The 17,991-nt window shown below is 42.5% G+C and overlaps 1 protein-coding gene across 4 annotated transcripts in view; it reads left to right on the forward strand.

The window, feature by feature from the left end:
• The window catches only part of CPNE4 (copine 4), a 506,040-nt gene that overhangs the window by 460,448 nt on the left and 27,601 nt on the right, over positions 1 to 17,991 (forward strand). For all 4 annotated transcript variants that reach the window (XM_055134745.1, XM_055134747.1, XM_055134748.1 and 1 more), the window contains exon 11: positions 9,156 to 9,289. In XM_055134745.1, the coding sequence (XP_054990720.1) occupies positions 9,156 to 9,289 (134 nt within the window). The remainder of the gene's footprint in view (positions 1 to 9,155; positions 9,290 to 17,991) is intronic.

Raw genomic sequence — 17,991 nt, forward strand, 5'->3', positions numbered from 1 at the left:
TGATGGAGGGATGGGTACTCGATCATTGTGTGACTGGAATGCAAGCACAAAAGTTTATAACTCTGAAATTGTACTTCACGGTGATCCACTAGTAATAAAAAATAAAAATTGAAGAAAAAAACCAACCTAGGTTGGCCACATGCAAGGCAAGTGCCCTACTCACAATACTACCTTTCTAGCCCCAGGAAAATTGTTTGTGTTTCTTCAGTTTGGGTACAAATTGAAGCCTGAGAGTAGAGGCCCCAACATTGTTCTGATACAAAGGATCATAAACTCTAAAGACTAAAATTTTGGAGTCTTGAAAAATAAGAGGTTCTAGAATGAACTAACTTCTCTATATCGAGGATATGCTCCTTGCTCTAATCTATTTACATCATGCCCAAACTCAAGGTTCAATTATCTCTAAAGATGTAACATCAATTAATGAAAGAATTTTCTTATTTCTTTAGATTTTCAGATTCTTAAAAAAAAAAATACCCACCCAACTCTTCTACAAACACTCACTGAACGTAGCAAACATATTTTTGTGGACACACGCCCACTCTAGTTGTCCTGTGGTGTCATTTTCCCCCTGGGTGGTTACAGAAGGAAGAGAGAAGCTAGCAATGTCATATAGGAAAGATAGTGGAAATCGTGTCCTAAGATCTTTGCAAAGGAGCGATTTCAGCAAACTATTTATAGGTTTCCAAAGGAAGGTTCTATTGATTTGGGTCTGTTTTAGATTCTATAGATCTCATGCGTTTGAGCAAGTCTTTATTCAACCTTGAGGGGCTTGCTGTACCCTTGGTACAGTGTTGCAAAGCATCTGCCTCACAAAAACTAGGCTTCAACTCCACCTCACGTGCTCCTAGCTTCCCGATACATGCACGAAGCTTTGTGTGGCCATCCCAAATGAGAAAATGGCTCCCTCCACTTTGTTCTCCCCTCCTGTCACCTCCATTGGGAAGTACCACTTTAGGAGAGTTGACTACCAACTTCCCAGGCCCAGTTTCTCAGCCTAGCTCCTACCCCATCACTGTCAAATGATGCACCTGCGGGGAGGATCTTGGGAGAGAATCAGTCTAGAGCAGGAAGGAGGAGAGGAGAATGTGCAGATGATGCTGAGGAGAGCAGAAGTCATCACCAGTGCCTGCCAATCAACCCTTCTTCCCGGAGCACTTCAGGCTAGTGCTCAGAAAATAGTGCTCACTTCTATTCAAAAGAGCTTCACTTCAATGTGACCTGGCCTCCAAAATTAAACCAGCTTTCATGTAATAAATTTCATCTGGCTCAGATGAAATAAGGATCTAAACTAGGAAAGACTAACATAGTTTTTAAGCTGCAGTACAAATGATTATAACATGCATTAGCAGGCTTATTTCATTGAATCTATACATGTTTATTATATGTATATGTCCAGTACTTGTATTGAAACTCTCTAGCCACATGACAGGAATGTGGCACCCACAGGGGAAGTGAGCAGAAGGGAGCTTCCCAAATAAGACACCAATTTGTGTGGTAGTTTCACCTTTCAGCTCTCCAGAGGCAGGAATTTGCATGAGTGAAGATGACCCTTGGCTGTTGAGCAGGTCTAGTAGCTTTAGCCAAGATAAGCTTCTGTCCTCCTGCAGACAGATCTTTCGGAGCCCATGAGGAAATACAATTCTCAATGTTTCTTCCACTCTTCATATTTTGCCACCTCCCCCCACACCAGGCTCTCCTGTTCATATCTGACAAGTGAGAGGCACCAGATAGAAAACAAAGGAGAGAGAGAAGTTTGGGTCAGTCTTCCAGACACGGTGTGGAAGTGACCATTTCCCAAAGGCCAAGGTACCTGTCAGGAGCCTGGTCCTTCAAATGCAGAGTGTAGTGTGCATTCTGACCCTTCCCATTGGTTTCCCTTTAGAGATTTGAAACGTCCTTTAATTCACCCTTGTTCAACTCTCCTTCATTTTTCAGTGAGCCGTTTGTCTTCTGGCAAGACTCTGACCAATATGCATTACCAACAGGGACTAGAAGAAAGTTCTCATATCTTCTCCAGATGCCTGATCTTCAAGTTCTATCCTAAAAATCCCAAAAGTTTGAGTGGGAGAGACAACACAGAGTTGGTTAGGATATTGCTTCGCATGTGACTAGCTCCTGTCCGATCCCCAGCACTGACTATAGGTACCTGAGCACTTCCAAGAGTGTTCCCTGAACCTCACTGGGTGTGTGTGAGTCAGTCCCCACCATCACCCCCCCTGAGGAAAGAATGTCAGAAGTTGAGTATCTTTTCCTTAAGCTGGCAGGGTGAAGTAATTGAGGTGCATTTGTGGAATTATGATGGCTTGAAAACTAAATCTTCAAAGTGAAGAAATAAGTTTTAACAAATAGAAGCCATTGGATAAACTAATGGGACACTAGGATTTTTGCCTCAGAAAGCACCCCTGTGCTTAAAGGTTTATGTGTCCAGATAGTATAATGATAAATATTGAGACCTTACTCAAGTAATGTGAATAAGCAGGGTATATGCCCTGACAGAACATGCCCAATAAGTGATTTGGATTAAGAAATTGAAGTACTTTGTAGTGGAACACTTGGAGTACTGTATGACTGATACCTGACCATCAACAGCTTTATAACTCTGTACCTCACCGTGATTCCTAAAAAAAGAGAGAGAAAAGAAGTTGAAGGACTTTGGATATTTAAGTAATTTAGTGACTAAGAGAATGTTGCAGAGAATTTTGAGCAGGGCTTTTAAGCAACTGGGCAGAGGCTATAGGGAAGAAATTTTAGGAGTGTTTGGTGAAATGCATTGATTGTAGGAAAGGGATTCTGTAGCATGAAGCAAGAAGAGATAACGCCCACCTCAGACTTGGGCCCTGGTGACAGATAATAAGAGACTCAGCTGGAAACGCAGTAGTAGGAAGAGGCACAATGACAAAGAAGGCAAGAAACCTTGTTTTATTAAAAAACGAAATGGAGAATCACAAAGCATGAGGCAGTGATAAGTCCAGCAGATTGGTGCCTGACTGTGAAAGCATGGAAGCCTTACAGGGATGGAAAGCAAGTTTAGCTGCCAGACAAGATTATAGCAAACCTTCTTTGGCACCTCCTGGAAGTGCTTTCAGCCATCCCACATTAATAAATATGAACCTGGGTCACAGGAGAGAGGGGGAAACTGTATTTGCATGGGTCTGGATGAGATGACTAAATAAAAGAATACCGAAGTAAAGGGGATCTGAGGACAAAATAAATATAGTAGACCCTTGACCTTTTCTGTTTTTCTTCCTGGTCACTGGAGTCACTAACTCCCCCTCCTCTTCTCTCTGAACCTTTTTTGGACAATTCTTTTCTTATTATTTGTTCCCTTGCCTCTCCTACCCATTATTTAAAAAAATGAAGGGAACACCATTTTAAGTGATGATAGATAAAAATACAGAGACATGCCTAAGTTGTAGAATTAATTTTTAAAAAGATACTGGGTTGGGGTGGGCAGAGAAATAGTATGGTGGGCAAGGCATTTGCCTCAAGTGTGGTCACCCAGATTCGATTCCCAGCATCTTCTGTGGTCCCTCAAGTCCTGCCAGGAGTGATTTCAGGGCAGAGTCAGGAGTAAACCACTGAGCATTGCCAAGTGTGGCCCCAAAACTAATTAATTAATGGAAAGAATCCTGGACTCAAGGGGGAAAGAGGAGTTGGGCAGGAGCTTTAAACATATGGGTGGTGTAGAGCTGAGGCAGATCTATACATTTAAACCACACAATAAAACTAAAAGCATGAGATCCAAATGTTCTGTCAAGAAGGCAGGCTGGGAGGGGGAGGGAAATTGGGGACATTGGTGGAGGGAAGTTGACACAGGTGGAAGGATTAGAATGGGAACATTGTATGCCTGAACTCAACTATGAACAGCTATAAGTCATGGTGCCTTCATAAAAAAAAATAAAATAATTAGTAAATTTAGGCTTGAAAAACAGAAGAATGCTGAGTATGGAGAGAAAATACAGTGGGTAGTGCAGTTGCCTTGGAAGCACCCAACCCAGGTTGGATCCCTGGCACCTCATACAATCCCTGAGCCTTGCCAGTGGTGATTCCTGAGTACAGAGCCAGAAGTAAGCTCTGAGCACCACCAGGTGTGGCCCCCAAACCAAAATAAAATTTAAAAGAATACCAAGTAGAGCTACCCAGATACTAAAAATAGAAGTCAGCACGTGAAAAATTAAAAAGCAAGAGCTGGGTTATGTCATGAGGTGGCAAGACCCACTTCCAAGGGGCAGTTTCAGCAGGTCAACAAGGAAGAGCCGTGCATTCGAGTATCAACACAGTGGGTCTAACTCTTCACTCAAGAAGGTGGACAACTTTTCAGTACCTGTATTGCAAACCAGAATGTCCAAAAGGAAAGAGGGAGAGAGGGAGAAAGAGGTTCCTGTCACAAAGGCGGGCGTTTGGGCAAGGCAGGGGGACAGGATGAAAACTGGGGACGTTGGTGGTGGGAAATATACACTGGTGAAGGGATCGGAATTGGGACAGGAACTAAAACCCAATCATAAACAACTTCGTAACTGTGTATCTCAGGGTGATTCAATTTTTTTTTTAACTTTTTATTGAATCACCATGTGGAAAGTTACAAAGTTCTCAAGTTTATATGTCAGTTATACAATATTCAAACACCCATCCCTTCACCAGTGCCCATATTCCACCACCAAAAACCCCAGTATACCCCCCGCCCCACCCCCTACCCCCTACTGTATAACTAATGAATTTCACTTCATTTTTTCTTTACCTTGATTACATTCCATAATTCAACACAAAACTCACTATAGTTGTTGGAGTTTCCACCCAAGAGAGACAGACCTACTACATTTGATAATTAGTTTTTCATTGCTGGAAATGAAGAGATCTGTAGCCCCACTGCTACAAGTACATAACTCTCTCTCTTTTTTTTTTTCCTTTTTCCTTTTCCCTTTTTTTTTTCTTTTCCCCCTCATCCCCCTTCCGCCTCATAGTATGGTATATGCCACGTCGCGTCGGCCAGCGTGGGGCTTTTGCTTAGTTCACAGTCCAGAGAGGTGGCTGCTACATTAATAACCTTCAATATTTCAACAAAAACTTACTGTTATTATTTGGAGTTTCCCCCCCAAGTCAGACCTGTTCAAAAGGAACCGTTTCACATTGCTGACAATTATAAATGTTAAGTCAGTTTTGGATTTCTGTATAAAGTCCAGGGAAAATTCTGCCAGAAATTACATAGCCCAGCTCACAGTCCCAGTGCATTGCTGTAAGAAGTCTCTGAATTCAAAGTCTTTAGGCGCAGAGGGTCCGATTCACGCTCAGCGGCTCCGGATTTATCTGGGCCGAGGGTGTGCCGGTTATGCCCCCTTCCCATGAGTTCCTGGGAGCCCCCAAAGTAAAAACCGAATACCTCTGGGTTTGGAGTCATAGAAGATGGCGCCTGCCACGTGGGTGCCGCCAGCCCACTGCTTTCCATGCAGGAAGACAGGGTGGGGAGGAAAAAAATCCACCCCCTGGCAGTACAGAGTTGTAGCCCAGTTCGCAGTCCCAGTGCATTGCTATCGGATGCTGCGCTGGATGCCCGAATGTGTTAGATCTCTGGAATCAAAGTCTTTAGGCGCAGAGGGTCCTGATTCAATTTTTTAAAAGGAAGAAGAAGAAGAAGGTGGAAACTAACTGAGGGCAACAGGGAGAAGGAAGGTAATGGTTTAGAGATTAAAGACCAAAAGTTAGGCTAGTGTCTGTTCATATGCCGAGGATGACGCCCCAGGGAAGAGAGAGTACTGTGAATGCTAGAATAAAAGTCTTAGTCAATGATTCTAACTCTTTCATGGTTACAAGGACCACTTGAGAATTGGATACAGGATCTGTATCTTCTCCCCAGGAAATATACACTCCCCAATGCTGTCCACAGTTTTGGGATGTCAAGGGCATCCTGCAAGATCATCCTTGCTCCTCTTATGAATCCTGAGCCAGAAGTTGGCTGGATCGAGGGCCCCATTCCAGACTGCAGGGAAAGAGAGTGAGTTCAACATATTTGGCACCAACACAGCAACTAAAAATAAAACCAGATACTACAATTTCACACGCAGAATACTAAATTATAGACAGTCTCAGAAGAGACAGACACCATAAGGTATTTGGAAGGGAAATGGTTAGAGGAATTAAATGTTTCCTTCCAAAGTTATTGCTTTTCCAGATGCACAAACAAGTTCGTTGTCAAGTGGATTTTTCACAGACAAGTTGTAAGCAGTCTAACTGTCTGACAATGAGATAATGGCAAGGGAAATTCCTCCTGAACAGAGGGAAAACCATTTTAGATGATAATGAAGGGTAAAAATCTGGGGATATGCCTCGTTGTAGAAATAAGTGGAAAAAAGATTACTAAGCAGAGCTCTTTGCTGATGATAACTGTAAAATACAGACAGTAACTAAAAAAAATAAAAACAATAAAATAATATAGGACTCGGTAGTGACATTCTGAGACACCTTTTTTTTCTAAGTCTCTTCACATGGTCATTTTGAAGAGTTTTTAATTTAAAAAAAATTAAAGATGGCATTGCCTCTTTATCGATTTTATAGCCTATGTTAATGATATCACATGTCATAAAGAAACCGATTGTGACTTCCCCAACTTGACCTTCAAGTCTGAAAAAAAAAAACCAAACAATTCAAGATTCTCTGGAGAGATCTTTCCAAACCAGCATACAAAGGACATCTTATGTCCACAGTGTCCCAGTGTGAGTTTCAGATCTTTACTCTGTATCCCAGATTAAACACCAATGAACCCTGGTGTAGACCTCTGAGAAATCAGACTGAGCCCTGGGTTGAAGAGGAGAATGCTTTGCAATTTCCAGGAAATGAACCTGGTGACCTCCTGAGTCTATTTCATCAAGTCTAGGTTCCTATTTCTTAGCCCCCTATGGAGTTTTGAGGAAATAGAAAAGCCCAGGAATTTAACCTATCACTTAGAAATGGTCCAGATTATACATTATCTCCACCTCCAGACCTCACTGTAGAGGTTCAAATTATAGACAAATTAAAAACAAATAAAGCCACCCCAGCAGGTAGCTCTAAGGTTGACTGCAGGTCAATGCCAAGAGATTGGCCAGCTAACTAGAGGTTGGTTCATAGCAACTGCCTATTTTTTTTTAAAAAAAAAAAAAAAAGGAGACTCCCCAGTGGCCTGTTGGTGACAGGCAGGGAAGGAACTCAAGGAAGGGCTCATTTCATCTAACAAATGAAAGCTTAAAAAAAATAAAATGTCCTAAAGGATGTGCATGGTTGCTTCTAGCCTTTTCCAGAAAGCAGCTCCTGAGGCTGGAGACTTGCTGTGAAAGAGGGGACTTGCCACGTTCTTTGCAAGATTTTGTAGAGCTGCTACGTGGCTCTGCTTAGTAATGAGGAAGAGATTCCAGGGAAAAGGGAAGAACAGGAAAGATATGTGTGCTCAGTCTTCCCCACTGAGAAGATTCTCGACCCACGTCTCCCCACCCTCTGGGGCTTTCCTAAATGCTTCCCAGCGGGAAACCAGGCTGCCATCTGAGCCACCTCCCCAAACTGGCATTTTTCAGTCATTTCCTTGCTTTTATTTCTCTACTGAAGTCCACCTCTCACTGCCTCCCTGTTGCTTTTTAAAATAAACCTAACCTTTCGCTCTGTTCTCCTGGCTCTACTGCTAACTTTAAAGAGCACAGAGAATGCGAGGTAGAAGGCAGAAGAGAGGGATTTTATCTCCAGCTCTATCAGGGAGACGTCAGATGCCATCCCTTGCCAAGAAAACCAGCACACTTTTTGCTGCCTGGTGCTTCACTCTCCAACTGCCCTCTAGGCTTGTGATAGAGTATTTTCTGTTGTAAGCAGTGGGGACTGGGTGGATCAGAGATTGGTGGTACAGGGCATTGGCTATTTCCTTCTTCCTTCGGTCCTGGGTAAGTTCCTACCCTTTGCCAAGGTTGTAACAGAATCTCCAGAGCTAGACTAGTCCTGTGATTGTCCCAAACATGGGCCTCTTTCCAAGGGGGCAAGTCACATCACCCATTTTGGGAAAGACAGCTCAAGAGCGTAAGAGAATCAGCCTTTCTGTCCTGAGTCCTAGCGAATGGAGACCACTGAACTTTGTTTTCTCTTCCCTTAGGACTCCTTTTATTTTATTCCCCCACCCCCACTTTTTTCCCTTCACCCAAACATAACAATTTTTGAGAGAAGGTGTTTGCTGGGTTGGCATTTATTTAAATCATAATGCTGCTTGTTGAAAACCGGAAGAAACATCCCTCCCCATTTTAGCACATACAAGACTTAAACATGTTGTTGAATGTTGGGGTGATGCATGCTCATTTAAGAAGGAGGATTTTTGGGGTCAGAAACATGTTAGAAAGTTTGAGTATCATGACTACTTAGTAGCAAGATGGGTTTCCATTTTCTCTTTCCCACTGTAGTTTGGGGGGAGGGATGGTTACTGGAAGATTTTATCCACCTGCATAGAGACTTCTTGCAAAAAATTTTATTATAACCCTCTTCCACACAACTCTACACCACTGCCACTACTGAGACTGTACCAGTGACTGACTTGTTTGTTTTTAAATATTTTATCTTTATTGACGTACCATGATTTTTAATACTGTTAATGATGGTTGGTGCATGCATCATTCCACACCCATCACCAGAGTACCCATTCCACCAAGATCCCAAAGTTCCCTCCCTTTCAACCCCCTTTCCCAAAGCTCAACTCTGTGGGTCTAGTTTTTATGCAGATTGCATCTTTAGCACAGATTTCGTTTTTAAGGGATTTTGCCTCTGCCTCTGAAATGAAATTATTCTTGCTTGAGTGCACAAAAGTGAATTATGAACCTGAGTGGGGATAGGAGGTACAGATCTCTTCTTTGCTTGTCTGGTGACATGGATCAACCTTAACTGGCCTTTTCAAACCTATTGTCTGTCTCTAGTTCTACCTAGAGAAAACGGGAGAGAGAGAGGGCTTGATAACAACAGATTTGACCTCCACCAAATGAATAATGGTTTTCAAGTGAATTAATTTCTTCTCTAGCTTTCCCTATGGGCAGGGTATTCTAACACACTAACACTGCTACTTTCTATCCTAGGCCGTTTCTGTTTAGGGGTTCACCACAATTCCTATGAGACTCATTCACATTTAAATCAATGTGTTCTACTGTTTTCTCTTCCAGGTAGCTATAGATTTCACTGCCTCCAATGGGGACCCCAGGAACAGCTGTTCTCTGCACTATATCCATCCTTACCAACCAAACGAGTACCTGAAGGCTCTGGTGGCTGTGGGGGAGATTTGCCAAGACTATGACAGGTATAAGACTTGGTTAGCAAAGGCTTCAGTGCTCTATGTTCTCATGGTTCCTGCCTGATCCTGGGTGCAAGAATAGAAATGTAGTCTAGCAACTCGTCACACAGAGGGTTTAAAAAGAACAGAATAAAACCTTGTTCTCCAAAGGTATTTTTTTTTGTTGTTTTTATCCCTACCCACACCTAGAGGAACTCAGTTCAGCGTCAGCCAAAGAATCCTTTCTCAGCTTTCTTCTTTGTCAGCTTGCAAGACCACCGAATCCCAATTTGAGTTTCTACTTTGTAAGGTAGATTAAACAGATTAAAAAATCTGTTCCTTAGCATATGACATGGGCCCACAGACCCCACAGTGTCATCTCCTAGGAACTCAGACTCTCAGACGTACGTGTGTGGTAGTTTGTGTATATAGCTCAAAAACATGATTTTGAAGTCAGATCAGGATTATGTTGATTTTTTTACTTGATGATAAATATTGACCTTTCCCACGGCAAGGATTCCCAGTAAGAAATGATTTACATAAATTACATTAGACAATTTGTTCTGCCCTTCCAGATGGCTGTGGAATGGTCCGTGTGTTTGTTCAAGAAGGCTTTTGGAGATAGAACCAATGTAAATATAAATATGGGCAAATCTCAGCCGACTCCCTGTAAGACAAGGCTAGTTATCTATAAACAGCAGCTAATGGACCGACCTCTTAAACCTGGCAAAGAAAGTGGCTGGCCCCTTCCCACAGTTTGATTTTTTTTATAATTTTTTTTTTTTTTGCTTTTTGGGTCACACCGGGAGATGCTCAGGGCTGATTCCTGGCTCTGCACTTAGGAATCACTCCTGGCGGTGCTCAGGGGACCATATGGGATGCTGGGAATCAAACCTGGGTTGGCCGCATGCAAGGCAAACACCCTACCCGCTGTGCTATTGCTCCAGCCCCTCCTACAGTTTAAGAGGCTTATGGGAGAGTATGATTTCGTTCTTTCTAATTTCACCATTGCAATAACCATGTTAAAAACCTGTGACCTCAGCACCAGAGGGAATTTGAATCATCAGACAACCAGGATCTGCAGACAAAACAACCAGGCAGGTGACAGAAAGGGCTCCAGTGGCGTTCTTCTGGTTGTGGAGTCTTAGCTGTGTGTTGGGCATCACCAGTAGCCAGATGGGTACAAGGGCACATGGAGAATGAATGAATAGGTCAGATAAAATCAGTACTTTCACCATTCAGGCCCTTTGCTACACATTAGAACAGAGGGCAAAAACATTTGAAATGACTTTATTGAGTGATCCTTTCTACACGTAACCTTAAAATATCTACTATGAAAATAACTAGAATTTCAGCTCTGACTTCTTCAAATCTAAATATAGGGAGAATTCTTAATGAAGTTTATATCTTACAGAGATTTATACCAACGAGAAAAGACAAAAATTGCAAGTTCCATGAGAATTTTTTCCAAACTCCTGCAAGAAAACAAAACAGTTTATCTCACTCTCTCTCCTTCTCCTTATTCCTCTCCCTCCCTCTCTCCCTCTCTCTCTCCTATCTTTCTCACATATACATATGTGAATCATATCATAATAATATGTACATAAAATAATGTGCATAATAAGGAGTACATATAAGATAAAAGGAAGGGAGAGGATGTTTCAGGATCCCTGTTAACATTTTTTTTCTTTTGGGGTCACATATGGTGATGCACAGGGGTTCCTCCTGGCTCTGCATTCACGAATTACTATTGGCGGTGCTCAGAGGACCATATGGGATGCTGAGAATCAAACCCGGGTTGGCCACGTGCAAGGCAAATTCCCTATCCGGCTATCACTCCAGCCTCCTCCCCATTAACTTTTAAATCCTGAAATGTACCTAAAGGTGATTTTAAAAAGAAAAATACCTTATGCTTCACAGATGAGTGTGATCTTTCTATGTCTGTCTCTCTCTTTCTGATTCATTAACATAACAGAGTGGGAGTCTAACACCCAAGAGTAGTAGAGATAAGAACTAGGAGGTCTTCCCCACCACTTGGAAACTGGCCTCACATGCTGGGGGGAAAGGCAGCTGAGATAGAGAAGGGAACACCTAGTAGAGGATGTTGGGAGGACCCACTCGGGTTGAAAGATGCGTGCCAAAAATAGACTATAGACCGAACATGATGGCCACTCAATACCTCTATTGCAAACTACAACACCCAAAAGGAGAGAGAACAAAAGGGAATGCCCTGCCACAGAGGCAGGGTGGGGTGGTGGGGGTGGGGGTGGGGGTGGCTGGAGGGATATTGGGATCATTGTTGAAGGAGAATGGGCACTGGTGGAGGGATGTAAATGATCACTGTATGACTGAAATGCAAACATGAAAGTTCGTAAGTTTGTAACTGTACCTCACGGTGATTCACTAATAAACAATTTTTTAAAAATTAAAAAAAGATTCAAAGGATGACATATATTTAATTATATATATGTTTGTATGCATAAATATTTTATACACAATATTTTTGTGTATACTATATGCATATATGCAATAAAAATATATATTGTGTATGTAATATATATAATATATACTAGCCATTCATAAATTGACTTTCGCTTTTCCAAAAAAAAGAAAGATAGATGCTGAACAATAAATTAGATTTGAATTTTCAGGGAGTAGAAATATGAAATAAGAGTAATCAGAAATTCCAAGGAAAGATTGGTGAGCTGTCTGGAATTTTGGATACCGTTGCTCAGAGCCCTGCTCAGACCCCTGGGCTGACCGTGGGAGTACAGAGCTTCCCTGTTTTCTGCTGACTTCCCATGAGAGTGGCAGTGACTCCTGCCTTTGCAGTGTGAGCCGAGAAATCTGAGGAGCAGGCTGAAATCTCCCCCCAAAAAACACAGTTTCCATCTAGAACTAAGATACAAAACCATTTGGGGGGGTGACATGAAGAATCACCATGATTGAGCCTTTTTTTGTAAGCTTCTACTAGAAGTACACTAAAACTTAGTAGCCCAACTAGTCCAGAAAATCAAGTGGCTTTTATTCCACAGAACTTGATTTGGTTCTTTTGTTTTACTTTAAAAAAAAATTTTTTTTTTAATTTTTAATTTTCTTGTTGAACAAAATCTGCTCTGCCTTAACACGGGCAAATATCTCAGGAAGAAAAGGAGGATTGAAAAGCCTCAGCCGTTCTGGATAAAGAACTCCCTAGAAGAATGTGTAATGCCAGCTGCTTGCTTGGAAACTGACAAGGTTCCACGGTTTCTCCTTTGTGTGGGTGGCTAGACAATAGACAGGCAGAGTCAGGAAATTTCAAGTCGGGGCTTTGGAATTAATTTATTCTCCCATCAAAGTCAGGGAGGCTGATGCAGGAAAAGCAATACTTGAATAAAAACTGACAGAAGGCATGGTTTCCCCTCCCGCAGAGACACAGAGGTGTTTAATCCCCATGAGCCTTAGAAGTTCCGCCCAGCCTCTGACAGCCTCGGGTTTTCTTTCTGCCTTGTTACAGTCATCCAGGAGGGGTCATTGCCAGGTGATCCGTGAAAGGGAACAGCTTGAGGGATGCGTGAAGCTCTTCTCAGGAAGAGAAGCCTCCACCCCCCACCCTGCCACCACCAGCACCCCTTACACACACACACACACACACACACACACACACACACACACACACACACACACACACACACACACACTTCCTGAAACATCTGGTCCTTCATCCAGAAAGCCATCCTTGGGCGACTGTTCTGTCCATGCCTTAAAGAAGCCGGTGCCCACTCTCCCAGAGGTCTCCCAAGGATGCGTGCGTACTCACTGTCACGCACATTGGCAGGCAGGAGTGCACTTGTCCAGTTGGTCACGGCACTTGCCCAGCTCTTGAAAAACTCCGGGTCTTTCCTATGACTCAAGGCCAAGGTGAGATGGGAGTCTCACCTGGCTGGAGCCAGCAGGGATGCAAGTCTCTGAGTCCCTGCAATGCCCTTTACTTTGAAAATACTGAGTTCCTCTGCTCTCCAGGGAGAAGTCACTGCTTGGAAGGACAGACTCCGACTTATTTACTTCTCTGTCCTTCCCCATTCTGTCCTCGTTGTCGTGACCGTGGGTTGCATGCTCGCTGGGTTGTGCTTGCATGGTGCATGAATTGCACATCCGACTGTGGTGCTCACATAATGTCGGGGGTGGGGGGGGAGCTCGCTGAGGGAATCCCAGCAATCTCTTAACAACAGTGTTTGTGCTTGTGACTGCTAGTTACAGTATTTGCTGGAGTCCTGCTGGCCAGCAGTCACTATGGACACAACCAGCTCGGGCTGCTGGGGACTCACACTTTTTTAAATTAAATTTTTTGTTGAGTTTTCATGACTTACAAAGTCATTCCTAGTTGAATTTCAGGCATACAACTTCATCACTAATTCCCACCACCAGTGTCAACTTTCCTCCACCAAAGTCCCCACATTCCTTCCCACCCCCAATCTTGTCTCCTTGACATGCACATTTTAAAGTTTGGTTATTGTAGTTTGGGTTTGGGCTTATAGTGTTGGCTCTGTGGTTTAGATATGTAATTATGCCACAACTCCACACCATCAGCATGGTCCCTGCCCCTGTACCTTCCATTCACCTATTCTTCTCCCCTCAATTTCTTTCCTTCCCTGTCCTTGTTTCTATAATCTAGAGTCCAGGATAATCTAGATATCCCTCCTAAAATACCTTGCATTCTCCTCTTCCTGCTCTTCTATGTATTACAGATAAGTGAGATCAACTGTCAATTTTTCTTCTTCTGATTTATTTCACTTAATATGATATACCCTGCAAATTGCCATCCAAGTTGCAGTGAATTGCATGATTTCATCTTTATAGCTGCATAGTATTCCACTATGCATAGAGAGCACACCTTAATTATCCACTCATCTGTCATTGGATGCTGGTTTGATTCCATATCCTATTTGTTGGTTTGCACACACTTTTTTGTTTGCAGTGCTCAGGCTACTGCAAATAAATACTTTGTTTTACTGCCCAGGATCCCAAATAGCATAGATGCTGGAACTGGGATAGATGCATGAGGGTTGCACCAGGGATTGAACTCACAAATTCAGCCTTACAAGGTGGACTTTAGCCACTGAGTCATCCCCCAGGAACCCCCAGACTGATATTCATTTCATAGATGTCTACAAGACAGAATGAGACAAGCCTATCAGAAATCCAGGCCGGAGACTTCCTCTACCATATGGTACTGGGTATGGTGCTGGGTGAGAAGGTTCAACCAGAAACCTGATAGGTTTGGTATTTTCCAGTGTTGAGTATTAGATTAGAAATCAGTACCCATGTCCCTGCCACAGTGCTGATACCTTTTCTACTCTTCCAGCATCCAGACAGGGATATGCAACCTTGGATGCACATTGGGACAACCTAGGCTGTCTTAAAAAGTGCTGATATCTGAGCATTCCCCGCAGAGACTGGTTTAGTGAGTCTGGTGTACATCTTAGGAATCAGAATTCATAACCCTCATGGGCATCCATGGCGGATACCTATTTGGTGGGATACCTAAATGGGGGAGAAATGGTTCAGATGGAATGGCAGAGGACCTAGACAGCACCCTCTGGATACCAGGCACTGCCAAGGGTGCTGGAAAGATAGAAATTCATGAAGCAGTTTCCTGTCAGTGATTTTACAGGAGAAAAAGGAATGTGAATAGCTCACAGTCCTGCATTGCCCAAATATCTGCCTAGCGCAGGGCTGAGGCCTGCCAATACATAGAAGGATTAACTCTGTATCATTGAAGGGACCCAAGGATCTACATGAGAGTGAAGAGACTTTCCCAGGGACAGGGAATTTGGGGTTAATCAGAATTCTGCTATTTCTGTACTTTGCTGTTACCAGAACACAAATGCGATCGCCTTCATTATTCTGAATTATTATACCAGCCCAAGCAATCTACAGGGATGAGAGAAAGAGCTTGTCATCTCTGTCACACTTGGACTTGGGATCTAAGCCCAGTTAGGGTGCATCCCAAGGTTTACATGGTTGGGCCTTGGTTTCCTCGACCTTAGTTGAGGATTGTTTAACTTCCCTTGCAAGAAAACTATAAGAATTATATGTTGTGTCCAGCTAACCTCTGCAAAGTGATTCTGCCTATTGGAAACAGAATATCTATTCAATAAAGGGTAGAAACTATTATCCTTAATACCTTTAATCAGCATATTTGCTTTTATTTTTCCCTGTTTCTTTGAGAAGCCATTGAGATAAATCACTGTTTCAATTGAAGTATATAGCATGAGAGTTTGACTTATGTATATTGGAAAATGAAAACCACAAAAGGTTCAGATACCCTCTTCTCATAGAAATGAAATGAAGATTTATAAAATGAAAAAATTTAAAAAGGGAAAACAATTTCCTCCTTAAGATGACAACTCTTGGGATTTACTCTCTAACTTTCCTATAATCATAGAGCAGCATTAGCTGTGGCCATAATGTATATTACAGCCCTAGGACTGGCTTCTGTATACCTCCTTGGTTTTTAAAAAAATGGAACACAAAAGAGACAAGGACGATATTGTCAGATGTGAAAGTTATTTTGGACCAGTGACCTTTAAAAATGTTTTGGCTCTACCCTCGAAAGGAATTTTATAAAAATGTTTAGCCCTCCTATATTTTTAGGTTGAAATCTAACATTTTCTATCATGAGTTTAAATAGTGACAAAGACTGAAAATTGTAGAGTAGTATAAATATGGATTTTAAAAAATAGAGCTCTTACATAACTCTTGTGAATGCATCTAGGAGAATATGGACATCACAGCTATTTGATAGCCACCATCACTGACTTCAAATATATGTGAACAAACTCTTCAGTTTGAGCTGAGGATTTTATTTCTTTCTTCTTTTAATCATAAACTCATGTTTTCATTCCCTTCCATCCTGCCCCGAGATTTTATCCTAATGTGTCTTTTAAAATTAGTTTGGAATTAGATAGCACAGAGGGTAGGGTGTTTGCCTTGCATACGGCCTACCCGGGTTCGATTCCTCCATCCCTCTCGGAGAGTCTGACAAGCTACCCAGAGTATCCAGCCCACATGGCAGAGCCTGTCAAGCTACCTGTGGCGTATATTTGATATGCCAAAAACAGTAACAAGTCTCACAATGGAGATGTTACTGGTGTCCACTCGAGCGAATCGATGAACAGCAGAACTATGGTGCTACCGTGACAGTGCTATAGTATTGTGCATTTTTGCAATAAAATAGGAATCTTACTTTGTAATTTCTAAAATTATTTGTGATCAAAAGATTCAAGATACTCTAAAATAGTTTCAGGTTGATTGTTTATTACCATAATAGTATATAATTGATCAGAATAACATTGATATATAGGAAATTTTAGGACATAATCATTGCCTATAAAAAGTTAAAACTCTTATGGACATAGATAGTGGGAGTGTTCCCCAATTCATTTACATATCTTCAGATAAATGCTAACCATTATTAGAATAGGAGAGCTTAGCATCTAGCCCAGTATTTTTTAATGAATGTCAATGCTAGGAAAATTAGTACTTATGAACAAGTTATAGTAATTAAAAGATTTTGGCTAACAGCATTATTAAAATCTTTGATTATGATATATATCCAAAGCCATTATATAATTATCTGTCATCAGAAATATTTGTGGGGGACGGGTTTGTGGTACACCAGTAGTGCTCAGGGCTTATTTCTGGCTCTGTGCTCAGAATCCCGGCGAGACTCCAGGGGCCATATGGGATGCTGGGGATTGAGCAGTCAGCTGCGTGCATGCAAGTGCCTTACCCCACTGTACTATCTCCCCACCCCCATCAGGATATATATTTTTTAATGACCAAGAGTGTGGCTCAAGTGGTAGGACATGCACTACATGTGGAAAACCCTGGGTTCAGTTCCTGGCACCATGTCTAGGCCCAGCCCACACCCTCCCAGCACTCCCAGGTATGTCCCACACCACAAAATCAACAAAGATCGATTTTTAATAGCTGATGTCATCTTACAGTAGCACTTCCTAGTTTGTTAAAGTTTGTTTGTTAAAGTTTGTTAAAGCAAAAATTGGCCAAAGGACCCTGACTTGCAAGAAGGTGTGTTTCCTCGTGAATAGCATTCATGCTGAAAAATCACTTTCTTGCTTTTTGCTACAGTTTTTATATTCTTGAACTATGCACTCTGGTGATTGTGATTTGGAATGGGTGCAGAAGGGAGTCACGGTAAAAGGGAAGGTGTGAATTGAGACTATATATAGCTTTATCATCAGTGTTCCCGGATCAAATACAACAACAACAACAACAATACTAATGGAAGTAGAGGAACTGGATAATGACTTGCCTTAAAGAGAAGAATCGGGCTGGAGCAATAGCACAGTGGGTAGGGTGTTTGCCTTGCACGAGACCTACCCCGGTCCGGTCCCCAGCATCCCATATGGTCCCCTGAGCACTACCAGGAGTAATTCCTGAGTGCATGAGCCAGGAGAACCCCTGTGCAAAGCCAGGTGTGACCCAAAAAAAGCAAGAGAGAGAGAGAGAGAGAGAGAGGAGAGGAGAGGAGAGGAGAGGAGAGGAAAGGAGAGGAGAGGAGAGGAGAGGAGAGGAGAGGAGAGGAGAGGAGAGGAGAGGAGAAGGGAGGGGAGGGGAGGGGAGGGGAGGGGAGGGGAGGGGAGGGGAGGGGAGGGGAGGGGAGAGGAGGAAGAATCATGCTCACAAGCTCATAAGGACTCTGCATTTTCATGCACCCCAGTGTT

This window comes from Sorex araneus, chromosome 4 (genome assembly GCF_027595985.1).
Source record: "Sorex araneus isolate mSorAra2 chromosome 4, mSorAra2.pri, whole genome shotgun sequence".
NCBI lineage: Eukaryota > Metazoa > Chordata > Mammalia > Eulipotyphla > Soricidae > Sorex > Sorex araneus.